Source organism: Perca fluviatilis, chromosome 5, assembly GCF_010015445.1.
Source record: "Perca fluviatilis chromosome 5, GENO_Pfluv_1.0, whole genome shotgun sequence".
NCBI classification, from domain to species: Eukaryota; Metazoa; Chordata; class Actinopteri; order Perciformes; family Percidae; genus Perca; species Perca fluviatilis.
The window spans coordinates 33,208,394-33,221,400 of record NC_053116.1 but is presented as its reverse complement, the minus strand read 5'-3'; the positions used below and the strand labels follow the sequence as shown (position 1 = coordinate 33,221,400).

Here is a 13,007-nt window from a genome sequence, read left to right as displayed (position 1 = left end):
GGCCTAAAACCTTTATACATACCTTTTTTGCATAGAATACAAAGCTATTAAAATAGCCTTAAATTGTTGTAAATCATGTTTTAATGTTAAAACATTCAAAGGCACAGTAAATCTTTAGGATTAACTGTATCTGTGGATGGCTATTTTAGTGACTGCATTTATATTTGCTAATAATATGTTAGATTCATGTTATGACCTTTTTAATTTTTGAAAAACAAATAAAAAATTAGGAATAATTTGGAGGCCCCCTTGCATTGACTCTGAGGAACTCTGACCCCCTGTTGAAGATCACTGCTTTAAAGTAACCTTAATATTGAGTTTATATACAAAAAATAAGTGTATCCCTAGATAAAACAAATTGAATAAGGCATACTCTGAAATACTCAAAATTTCATATCAGACAAGCTTGTACAGTCAAAATAGATGACAAAATAGATGTTTCCTGTATATACTCAGAATACATAATCTGATTGTGTACTGCTTGCTTGTGTACCTTCTAGTGACATGGAGTTTGCTACTTTTCTCATTTAACATAAGTGTGTATATCAAATGTGCAAAGTGTAAGCCTGCAATCAAATCACAGGTGAGGAAAATGAGTGGTTAAAGTTCCTTTCTCTTAAAATGTATAACATTAGAGTGATAGGAACTTAGGGCAATTAGCAAAGTTTTGTAACATACCCCTTTTTTGTTCTAAAATCCACTTTCTCTGTTGATTTTATGGCTTTTATGAAATGTGCTCAGAATGTTTTAATGACTGTATATGATTTTTTATTCTTTTGTTTAAAAAGGTGATGTATATACAGTAGTTGTACAGAGCTTTTATGATTGATGCAATATTTAATGAGAGATTACTTTTGCTGTAGTATGTCAATGTGTCTATCAATTGCAATCAAAACGCCTATATGAACAAGGCCTATAGCAGCCAGGAAGCACAGAGAAAGCAAAAATGAAATAAATGTTACATGAGTCAAACTCCTTGTGTGTAACACATCTGATACAGTAAGCTCAGGTCATATTATCACAAGATTATAAGCTTTGTAAGAATGTATAACACTGAGACGTTATTGTCACATTAATGTGTTTTTAAAGGAATAGTTGCAGAGAGTTAGATGAGAAGATTGATATAATGGTATCAATCTCTTCATCTAACTTTAATTATTTAAAAAAAAAAATCAAATATTCCATTAAACATATTCTATAAAACATGAATTAAATGTTCCTTTAGGCATGTTTTTTATCTTGTATTTTCAACAATGTTAACAAAGAAAAATACTGTCTCTTTTATGTGATCTCTTTGTAAAATACACTTTGCATCATTTTTTATTAACTGAAAGTTGCTATATCTTGCTACTACGTGTTACACTTCAGAATTAAATTCAGTCAGCGCATCATAGCATGAGTTGTGTAGCAGTTACTGTATATTGTTGCACTGCTACATTGTGCTAGCCTACAAATCTAGACGGACCCTAGCGGCAGCAAATGTAATTTGCAGCCAGGGTCAGTCTAGTAACTCTCCGTTGGCTTGTGAGCTGGAAAAACCAAATTCTGGTCAGGCCAATCACATCATATATAGAGTCGGTGGGCGGGCTTAACATACGGACGGCAGAGTTGCGACGGTTCCGTGTGAATTCCCTGCTACTTGAAAACAAAGAAGATGGCTGCTGCTGCTGGCAAACAGCAGTCTTTCGAATCGGCTTTAGCCGTGTATCTGGAAGACTTGGAATTAAGCACTGAAGTCATTCTTAAAAAAGGAAGATGTGTTCGGAGTTTTGCCGACTAGATACGGCAAACGTTTAATCTATCAACTAGCGTTGCTCTGGTTGGCTATGAGTGCAGAGGGCACCTCGGACTGAGCCCTGCCAATGGTGTCAGACTACCAACATTGTACTAGCCTTGTGTTAATACTGTAGCAGTTTTGTGCAGCACAACATTAAATTCTTTACCAAGACTTTGTGTATGCTCTATGTTACCACTTTTAGGGTTTATTCTCTACTTGCATCTAGTGATGCCTCATAGACTCCGGGGACTTTGAAAAACGGCTCAGATGTTGAGTATCAAACTGTATGTTATCTTTGTCATATATAGTTTGATACACAGCACAATAAGCCGTTTTCTTCACATGACATCGTTTTTAGAGTGACTCAGGATTGCCTGAAATTCCCTGCTGGTCTAATTTTTGACAATGCATTAATGTCTTCTTTAATTTTAATGTATTCATTTAAATTTGTTGATTTATTATTAATTAACTGTTGTGATTTTGCTCTGCATTTACCACACAAAGTCAAACAGTGACCCCGGACTACAGAAAAATAAAAGCCAAACACTCTGGCAAACATTTTGAATACAGTTTCATCTTCATGCACTTTAGGATTCTCTATATCCCTCCCTCAATCCTCGAAACATAGATAGAGCAGCTGCTCGCTACAAATGTTAACATGGGTAAGAGCATCCATAAGGGATCGGCAGACAAACTGGTGGTGCTTTCTGAGAGATTGATGGGCCTGCTAGAGCCTCACGTGTTTAGTCAAGAGTTAGCCAAGGGCCACTGAGACCACAGAGCCAATGATACACCCAAAGGGACTAATTTGTAAGCAGCAGCTTACATATCGTATGATATGTTAACATCGCACCCAGCCCCGCTGTCAGAGGCCTTGCTGGGGGATCTGGGGGAAGGAATAGATCTGCTGTGTGGCTAAAGCTGAAATAGATACAGCAGACAAATAGTGATCAGTATAGCATTGTGTTGTTTAACTGAATTTGTAACCCAGTTAAACAACCCCTCGTCATCTCAATAAGAAATTCTCTTTCTCTCAACAAAGCCAACAAGTCCTTCAACCCATTCGACCACATAGGTCGTTTGTTCCCTCTAACACAACCCACAGGAGCGTTTCTAAAATTAGCGGCCCTACCGGCGGCGGCAGATCAACACGTCCTCATACCCACGTGAAACGTCGTAGTTTTAAACATGTGATTAAAGTGGTTATACGCTCACAGTTTGGTTAGATTTAGGCGCCAAAACGACTTGTTTGGCTTCTGAAAAGATCATACTTTGGGTTAAAATAAATGCATTTGTCACATTACTTAATGTCCGTTAGTACAGTAAGTACATGACGTAATGACACACGTGACATAGAAAGTGACGGGCTTTGTTGACCAAATGTTCATAATCTCATGTTTCAAATATGAATCCGGAGCACTCTGATCTGTCTCCTCTGCTGGCTGTGACTCTCATGGTCCTCATTTGTTCAAACACAGATCGATGTTGATACTGTAAAAAGTTTCTTCAACCATCCTCATGATGACTTTTTATGGAGGTAACAGACAGACGAGCCATCAGCTGGGAAAAAGGCCCCAGTTGTGGTGATTTTCCATAACAAACAAATGTGTATGGTGTCATCCAGAATGCCTGGATATCTGTGTGTGTGTGTGTGTGTGTGTGTGTGTGTGTGTGTGTGTGTGTGTGTGTGTGTGTGTGTGTGTGTGTGTGTGTGTGTGTGTGTGTGTGTGTGTGTGAGGTAGAAAGGATGCTATTGGAAACACATGACTTCTTATTATATAGTGTTTTGATTTAACATTTGCTCCAGACATATGTAACGGTACAATGTCTATGGATACTATGGAGGCTGGTGTATAAACGGATAATGAAAATGTCATTATAGTTGCATTTAAAGTGTTATCACTTTATTCTTTTCTATTTTGAAATAATGCAGTTCTAAATGTCAGTAACATAAATAAATGATACTGGCTCTCTAATAAGCCATTGAGTCTGTGTTTTGAAATGTTACTAAATCATGACTAAAGCGTCAGTAGATGGAGTTTTAATAATGCAGCTGTAAATGTTACTAAGTTGTTAATAAACACATCAATGAATGCTTAATTTTGAAAAACTCCCTGATGAACTGAAGAGCTCAAAAGTCCAATCAGGTGTCCTGCTGGAGGAAAGCTGCCAGAGGTGTTTTTTCACAGCCTGGCAACCCAAAAGTTCTTCTTGTTAAAGCTTCAAACTAATCTATGAAGTAGTATTATTGATATCATAATGTTTCCATTCTCATAAAAGCAGAGCTACTCCAGGTATCCCCTGGTAACTGAAGTACCCCTGGCTGGGGACCGCTGGCCTGAAACGGCCCTTTTCAGAACATGTGTAACTATCTGTCACAGTGCAAGATGATGTGCTGTTTTCTGTTAGTCGTCAAGTATCAGAAGCATGACAGCTTGTAGATAAGATAAAGGGAAAGTCCATGACCACAGTGTCTTTCATAACAGCACTAAACAATCTTAATTCGGCAGGCAAAGGAAATGGTGGAATGATAAGACCTGATTCTCGTGTTGATGAAGTTTCCTGTAAATTCCACTTATGCTTATCTGTTCAGTCTACCATTAAAATTATGATTTTTTTAGACGGTTAGATTTAGCAGGAAAGCATAATCTCTCACTCGTATGCAGCAAAGTGAGAAAAAATATGTATTGAAACACGTAAAGAATATATATTTTCTTCTTCTTTGTTCTGTAACAAGGCAAGCTGGTTAAAGTGCACAAGATTAATACCCTGATTGTAATGTTGTGTTACACTGAATAGGCATGCAAAATATTGTTTTAATCTTTTTAAACACTAGGTTGGCTACTGTATGTGTGTAAACACAAGCACAGAGGGCTTTGTGGTCAGATTTTCTGGCTGTAGTAGTGTTTGTATGACCAGGGGTCAGCTGAAAGATGACCCTGGTTAGTGTAATGCCCTAAAAATGCTGTAACACATGAGGGGGATAAGCAGGTCCAGGCCCCCTGCCAAGTTTGGGTCTGCCCCCCTTAGATGGGCTCATGTCCCATCCTGAAAGCACCTGTGATGTCCTTTATACTCGGACAAAACAGGACATCCATCAGTGGAGAGCCAGCTGTAGCAGATTGTCAAGAGATTATTAATGTAAAGGGGTTGAAGAAGGTCAGTGAAGTAGGTGAAAGGGGGGATAAAAACTGAGTGAGACGGACACAGAAATCTGACATAGGTCATGGTTCTAACTTCAAAGAGGGTAATATGATATCAGCCCAAGAGAGTGGATGAAAAGAGCACGACTAAGTGGATGGATGCATGATTCTAATTTATGCTCTCACACCGTAACATTACGAACAACGCTACAGCAATTGTGAAGTGTAGGGGTACGTTAACAACTGCTTCTGGTGTCTCCTCACAGTAAAATGATATTTATGATTGCGTTTCCTCAGCTCCTGTTTTTATTTTCAGTGAATGTTGTTATTATTGACTGTTTTATTAGTTACAAATCCACTGTGATGCTCTTTGTTTTACATTTTCTATGCATGAAAAGTGCTATACATAGAAAGTCTGGATGATTGATTAAACTGTTTACAGAAACACGTCTGTCATCACCTGCTCACGCTTCATATTTTTTACATATTATTTCATGCTGTTATGTTTTTCTTTTTTTTTGTTATGTCAAACTCATTGTTGTCTCATTATAATCAAAGATTGAATTACAAAATCTCTATAAATATAAAATATAACAAAAAGTTCATAAATAGTTTAACATTCATGAACTTCACTTTTTAAATGTTGATCAATATATATTAACATGCATCCTGCATCTATATTAAATGTCAGACTGTTAAATGTGTTGCTGTTGAGAAATATTGTTAGTTGACCTGCAAGTAATCGGGACAATATGCTAATTCCCAACATAGCTGACATTAAATAATACATCATGTATATCAAAGTTATACTGTATATTAAAATTATCTAAATAAACAATCCATGTTTAAAACTCTCAACAATTTTTATCAGTTTGTGCAGCAACATAGGTGAAACCTAGATAGAGCTGCACTGCTTTTACTTTAAGTTCTATGTGATAACTCGACACAACAGCCCCACCCTGGGCAGAAGGTCAGAATGCGCTTCAGCAGCCTGTTGCACTCCAGATGCTTTTTGCAATAAAGTATAGGGCATGTGCTGCCTGATGCATGCAGATCACAGCAATATCTGGAAACAAATGCCAAAGGGTGACAAAATAATGTATGTAATTGCTGTCCACAAACAGCCCGTTTTACTCCTTAGGCACCACTACAATCCCATGCTGTTGTACTATTCAGTACAAGAAACAATGGATTTGTTTGCAGCCATGTACTTTAGTCTATGGTAAAAGGTTGTAATTCATGTACTCAGAACAGAGAAGAAGGTGACACTGAAATCCAGTTGTACATACTTGAGCAGAACTTTATACTGAAGAACAACTATAAAAAACAAAGCAAATTTTACGAAATCATGAAAAAACATGGTTCATAAAAATGTAGTCCCACTTAATGGGTCATTTGTTGTCATGTTATACATGTCTATGTGTTGTACCTAATAATTCAACAGTGTTTGGAAATTACATGTATTAGTATATTAGAAAGTACATTTATTCTGGTATTGGTATTATTCTGGAGCTGTACTTGACATTCAGAACATTGATATAGCAGTAAACAAATATTTGCCATGTAAAGATAATAGTGGAATAATGGCGTCCTGAGCAGAGAATGAAGTCATGCTCCCTCTGTGTGTAATGTTTTTTGAGCATCTCTGTTCTTTGTTCTTCGGCTGTGCATGTGACTGCCTTGTGCGTCGCTATCAGACGCTGAGGGCAGTGACAAAAGGTAATTATTTGACAAGCTGGAGAACGGTCTGTGAGAGCCGCGTGGAGGCAATCCCAGACCAATTGTTTCAGTATTTTGAGTACAGCACCTTTAAAGGGGTACGCCAGCATTTTAGTATTGCATTTCAGTAGAGTTGGGGGACTCACAAGACACAGATTGAAAGAGAATGGTGCAGCAGAGGCTGAGATGTCCTGACTTGTCAAGCTCCAAACACAGTGGATCCTACACTCCCACAATGCAAGTGTGTACAATTCTTTCAAACCCTATGTGTCAAGTTTGTAATGCAGGCTTTCTGTTAAAAATGTTAGGTTTAAAGCCCAATCCAAGATAACCCCAACATCATCAAGGTTATTTTATTTTTTCAAATATGTACAGCTGCTTCCAGAGCCACACAATACATAATACTACTGTTTTCACCTATAATTGTATATTTAACATGCTTTCTAGGCATTTTATTTTTTTTATTCAGTCTGTGACTGTGTATTAGGCTGTATTTCCATCTCGCAATGCCCAGGATTATTCCCAGAGGCACTGTTTCTTTCTGCTGTCTGCTGCTGCTCAATCCCATGTACCTTCTTAAGCCAGTCTTTCTCCACATACGTGCTCACTTCCCCCACTGTGCACCTCTTTCCTACATCCAGAGCCAGGAGCTTACCAAACATTTCCATGGCTTCTGGAGTGAACCTTTTCCACAAAGGAGGAATGTCCTCCTCATTGTTTGGCCTCTCCATTCTGCACCAGTCTGCAAACTCCTGGTAGAAGTCGTCCGAGTCCATGCAGCGCTCCCAGGGGAAATACCCCGTAAGGATGCAGAAGATAACCACACCGAAGGCCCAGGTGTCCAGACTTGGCTCCACACTAAGCGGAGGAGCTGTCACTTCTTTTTGGCCCTCCATCAGGGCCACTGTACAAAGCTCTGGGGCCATGTAGGGAAGGGTTCCTGTGATGAAGCGTATCAGAGTGCCTCTCTTCTGAGCCAGGCCAAAGTCCGCCAGCTTGACCTGGCAGCAGTGATTGTCCAACAGGAGGATGTTTTCAGGCTTGACATCACGGTGAACCAGACCATGGCTGTGGATGAACTCCAAAGCACTGGCTATCTGGAGGACACAACGTTTTACCGAAGATTCTGGGATACCCACCTAGAACAATCAGGCAAAAGAAGGGATAGGGCTGTTTGTGTCACTTCCAAAGGTCGCAGAATATTGGACATAAGGGCTCATGTTGCTGATTTTGTTCCACTAGTTTACAAAGACATTTAATGCAATGTATTGTAGCCTAAAGATGTTTTTTTTTAATTCAACAGTGGAATCACTAATTTTTACTTTTACTTGAGTAAAACATTTTTTTAAAGCAATAGTACTTTTACGTGAATAGGCCTTAAAAATTCTGGTACTCTTTCCAACTCCGTTTTTATGTAAAAAGAAAGTCTGTAGAAGGTCCACATGAACCCCATTCGGACTTCATGAATTGTGGATTTTGACAGCTTTAGGCACTAGTTATGTTTGCAAGACCACTGAGGTCTCAACATTTGGATTGAGCCAAATGTTTCTCCCACCATGCATGCCATTGTTTTTTAGCCACACTAGCGGCATAGGCATTGCAATATTTATGTGTCGGTCAGTTGTCAGTTGGCAATTGGTTGAATTAACACAAAGGTTTGTACAGACATTCATGGCCCCAGAGGATGAATCCTAATGCCTTGGTAATCCTCTTATGGATTTTTTTAATGTTCACTAGCGCCAACTATTGGATGTATTGACATTAACTTTTTCACAGATATTCCTGGTGCCCAGAGGATGAATCCTAATGACTTTTTGAATGAGGAACTGTTCATCTGTATCCTTCTATTACTGCCAATACCAACATTTTCAATTAGAGAAAGAGAGGCCCTACCTCAACAACAATTGGATACATTGGTATGGACATTCTACCTCTTAAAACAAACATGTCAGTTTTGACAATGTGAGCATGTAAGATTGCTGACATTAGCATTTATCTCAAAGCACTGCTATCGGGGCTGTACTCTTAGTGTTTTAACCTTGTTTTGCCAGTGTTTGACTCACCTTTGGCTGGATGACAGCAAACAGGTCCCTCCCAATGACAAGCTCCTGGGCAAAGCAGTAGTGCTCATTAGACTGGAAGGCAATGCCAAAGAGGCCCACAATGCAGGGGTGGCAGGACAGGTGTAAGGAGATGCAGTACTCTCGTAGAAAGCCCTGGAGCTTAGTCGAGGCTTTGGGCATCACTTTCAAGGCCATGGGAGTCCCTGCAGATCACCCATACTGTGTCTATTAATATCACTGTTCATGCACATCTTCTTTGTCTTACTAGAGCAATGTACAAATATGTATGACCACTTCAGGGACACTGTGCTGATTTAAGGTATTCACTGTATGCTGTAATAATTACCTAATATATTGTAGCATGGCTTTTCTACAACCTTAATTGTCACGCAGGTCACTGCCCCCCAATTCCAATGGAACTTTTCCAATGGTTTTCGAAAATTCAAAGCCCCGGGCCAGCTAACCTCATGCCAGCTCATGCTTTGCATTCTGCTCTTCCTTTTGTCTATACACCGACCCGGTCATTGCTCCACTTTGGCATCTCTTATTTTCTCAGGGTCGCCTAGAGTTCAAGGTTCCCATCCGTTCTGAAGAGTGCAGATCTTGTCTTTTTTTCAAATAGTAGCCTACTTTTCCCACCTCCCTCCTGTTCACTGTGATTACTCTGTAAATGCCTCTTCATCTCTCTTTGTGTGCTATGAATTACAACAAATGTGCCTTGCCATGAAAGTTTTGGAAAGTTATTTATTTTCGTAGATTGGATTGCTGGCCCCTTTTTTGGATTCCAGTACATATGCAAAATTGCAACTGGGCTGACAGTTACAAAAAAGAAAACAAATTAGACAAATAACTTAATTTGAAAAACAACTCAATTTGTTCAGTTTCTGACAAAAAACATGGCTTAAATATGTTGTAGTGAGCTATTTTATTTAGAAACCTATCTTCTGTCAATTAAAGACACATTAAACACATTAACTCCTTGCTTTTTTTCTGGGGAAAAAGGGGATTCAGATCAGCAAGTGTAAAATATTTTATTATTATTTTACTTTAATTGGTGATAACAATAAATTGCTACAAGTTTATTCTCTACTGAAAGAGATTAGAAATCAAAGCCCAGTCATACCCCTGAAGCGATGAGTGACCAGCAGCACTTTGCCGTATTTCCCTCTGCCGATCTCCTTAATGATGTTGAAACGTTCCTGGATCTCCAGCTGACTGAGGCTCTGTGCTGTCAGCTCCATCAGCTCGTCGATCAGACTGCCGTCAGCGAGGCCCAGCTCAATCATCTGTACACACACATGGACAGGACAAAACAAATACTTTTCCACAAATGTTAGGGCTAAGAACACATACAGATTATAGACGGCCATAAGGTGCATACGTACTGGAATATATTGCACCACAAAAAAGCATTTACAGATCCAAACTAATAAAACAAATTACTACTTAAAATTTCAACTGTCATTGCTTTCTGTTTATATAAAATAGTCAATGAATAAAAACTATGTTAAAACATAAGGGTTGGGGTGGACTGTGTGGAGGTGAGAAAAAAAGCAGGATTTGAATGTCTCTCTAGAGACTGTTATCATGACAGTTGGCATCACACGACACCTTGTTGTTGTTGAAAATTTCTTTATTAGGAGTAACCCCTTGAGATGCACCATCTCGTTTTCGAGGGGGTCCTTAACAATAATTGAATATACAGTACAATCATAATTAGACACAACAGTAAAACAGAAACAGACAACAAAAACAAAAAAAGAAAAGTCAATCAGTCATAATCAAGTTTGTAGCAAAGTAAAATATATACCATAATATTAGAAGAGATGTTATGGTGTTATAGCGGGTTAAAGACAGGTACAGTTGGTACTGTAATTCCACCGGTGCCATTCAGAACAAATAAACAAACAAGTTAGGTTTGAGTATAACCGAATTATCTAATTTATCTAATTACAATGAAATTGTATTTATTTTTATTTATCTAATACATTTCATGTCTATACGATCGCTTCTGTTATGTAATTTAAAAGATTAAAAGCGACTTCTACATTGACCCATTATTGGGTCCTTGTCTTGGTGGACTAATGGCTAAGACATGTACCGAGGATGAAAGGAAGCATAAAAACAGCTAACTTTCATTATTACCTTCATTATTGCATTTAAAAGTGTAAAGTATTTTCCTGTCTTTATTTCTGTTTTTTTTTTCTATGCTCTGGCAAAGAAATAATTGTAGCCAGAAAAAACATTAGGATGTTGAACTCTGTCGTCTGACCTCTGTCACGCTGTTCCGTTTATCCTCGACCTTCTCTAGCACGTTATCCTCTGCTAATTTAATTTAGTACTTTGCTTACAATTGTGACACATGTACATTTTCTATTTTTACACATTTAGATTTTATTTACTTTGTTATCTTTATCTCTTACCTCAAATTGTTAATTTTCACATTAATCTTTTAGTACAGCCTGAATGTGTATGCCACACATACACAAAAAACAACCTTAAATCCTTTATTTCTTAAATAACATTTTTCATCACATAATAATAACTTTATATAAGATGTGGAAAGAAACTTGAGTTTGAATATTTTTAGTATATGTTCGACCCGTGGTAATTTGTACATCATTGATCAAAAATTGCACCGATATAATTCTGTCTTCTTGCTATTACAATTTGCTATTAACAGCAGTAGCAGTAATGACATTCAATAGTAGAAGTATTTGATATCCCTATATATTAACTATGATTAGATATTGATCAGTTTCAAGTCTTACCTTTTTTCAATTGGTTCCCAGTAAAGTCACTGGAGTCTAAAAACAGGCAAACCAAACACACAAAATGACACACTCACTGTCACACCACCATGTGTACAGCTGAAAAAATACAGCTAATCAATATGCTTTAGAAGTGCCGGTTGAATGGCTGTCCTGTCCGTCCTCCACCTTTGCTGCTGGTGTTGGTGTTTGTGCGTGGATAGGCGTGCAGAGTGGACTTGAGAGCTTTTCGCTGCCCAACACGCAGCTCTGCTCTCAACTGCTGCGATGGGGACAGAGCCCACTTTGACAGCTGATTACAAACTGCCTCTGCAAAGGGCATACGCACGCACGCACGCACGCACACCACACACACACACACACACACACACACACACACACACACACACACACACACACATAGAGTGGCCTACATACAGTATAATCACATGTACGGTATGTATATGTAATGCATATGCAAAGCATTGATATACAGATAACAAGTGTCATTCACATATTTCTTTATACCTTCTGTGATAGATTCATGGGTCTGTCACCACTAACAGACATGTGCGCACCCACATGAGTACATTGTGGAGCTACAAGACCTAAAGCATGCCTGCTGCATTTAACATATTTAAAGCATTGGGAGCAGCAGATTCAAAAGTGCCTCTGGGCGCCACAACCCCATTCCAGTGATCTTCAATATATTAACTACTATCTACTATTATCTATCTACTATATTATTATATCAACAACACTACCCTTGCTCATCCATTAAAGTTTAGAGGGAAACACTGTACCACATTTATTTGAAAGCTATACATACTATACAAAGAACTACCCAAGAGTATGTACAATTAGCTCCATCTTACTGTAACTTATTTTTGATACTTATAATACAACAACAACAACAACTACTACTACTACTACTACTACCACTACTACTAAAACTAATACAATTCCATACAGGACTTAACTATTATTTAGTTTTTTTATAGTGTGGTATTGCTACTTTTATTTAAGTAAAATTTCTGAATCTTTCCTCCACCATTGACCTTAATGCAGGGATTTGTTGCCACTTTGTTACCACTGAGCTGAGATGTATATGGTGCAGTAAAATACATGGGTCTGATGCTCTGATTAGATTACACATTGCATATTATATACATTGCACATATACTAACACAGATTAAGACCAATATTGCAAGGTTGTATCGTATACACTGGTACTTTACTGCACATGGTTACTGTAATACAGGTGCCATTTCACATGTGGTCCAAATCATGTCCTTTAGAGAGACGGGCGACCTAACCTTCACCCATCCCTCCGGACCATCTGCAAAATACAAAATGATCTCATCTGCAAACAAATTCAAATAAAGGAGAACATGCATTCATGGCCCTGAACTAGAAGCCATGAATGCACTCAAGCTGTGGTACTCATACAAACAAATCCCCTGGGGTGCAACTACAACTCGGGCAGGCCTAATGGGGGGTAGTTATCTGCACCTGTGTGTGTGTGTGTGTGTGTCTGTGTGTGTGTTGGCCTGTG

General features: G+C 38.4%; 1 protein-coding gene across 1 annotated transcript; it reads right to left on the bottom strand.

The window, feature by feature from the left end:
* Window positions 1-6,020: 6,020 nt before the first annotated feature.
* Window positions 6,021-11,742, bottom strand: si:dkey-8e10.3 (serine/threonine-protein kinase SBK1). The gene is made up of 4 exons (XM_039799482.1): window positions 11,474-11,742; window positions 9,826-9,988; window positions 8,703-8,905; window positions 6,021-7,778 (listed from the first exon to the last, which is right to left on the bottom strand). The coding sequence occupies exons 2-4, from the start codon at window positions 9,986-9,988 to the stop codon at window positions 7,101-7,103; spliced, it is 1,044 nt and encodes a 347-aa protein (XP_039655416.1). The 5' UTR covers window positions 11,474-11,742; the 3' UTR covers window positions 6,021-7,100.
* Window positions 11,743-13,007: the final 1,265 nt, after the last annotated feature.

Excerpts from the sequence above, each read along its gene's own strand:
- si:dkey-8e10.3 (XM_039799482.1), bottom strand. The coding sequence starts at position 9,988 with ATGATTGAGCTGGGCCTCGCTGACGGCAGTCTGATCGACGAGCTGATG. Across the intron at positions 8,906-9,825 it reads GGTCACTCATCGCTTCAGGG|GGACTCCCATGGCCTTGAAA; the intron begins GTATGACTGGGC and ends GGTGATCTGCAG. Across the intron at positions 7,779-8,702 it reads TTGCTGTCATCCAGCCAAAG|GTGGGTATCCCAGAATCTTC; the intron begins GTGAGTCAAACA and ends TGATTGTTCTAG.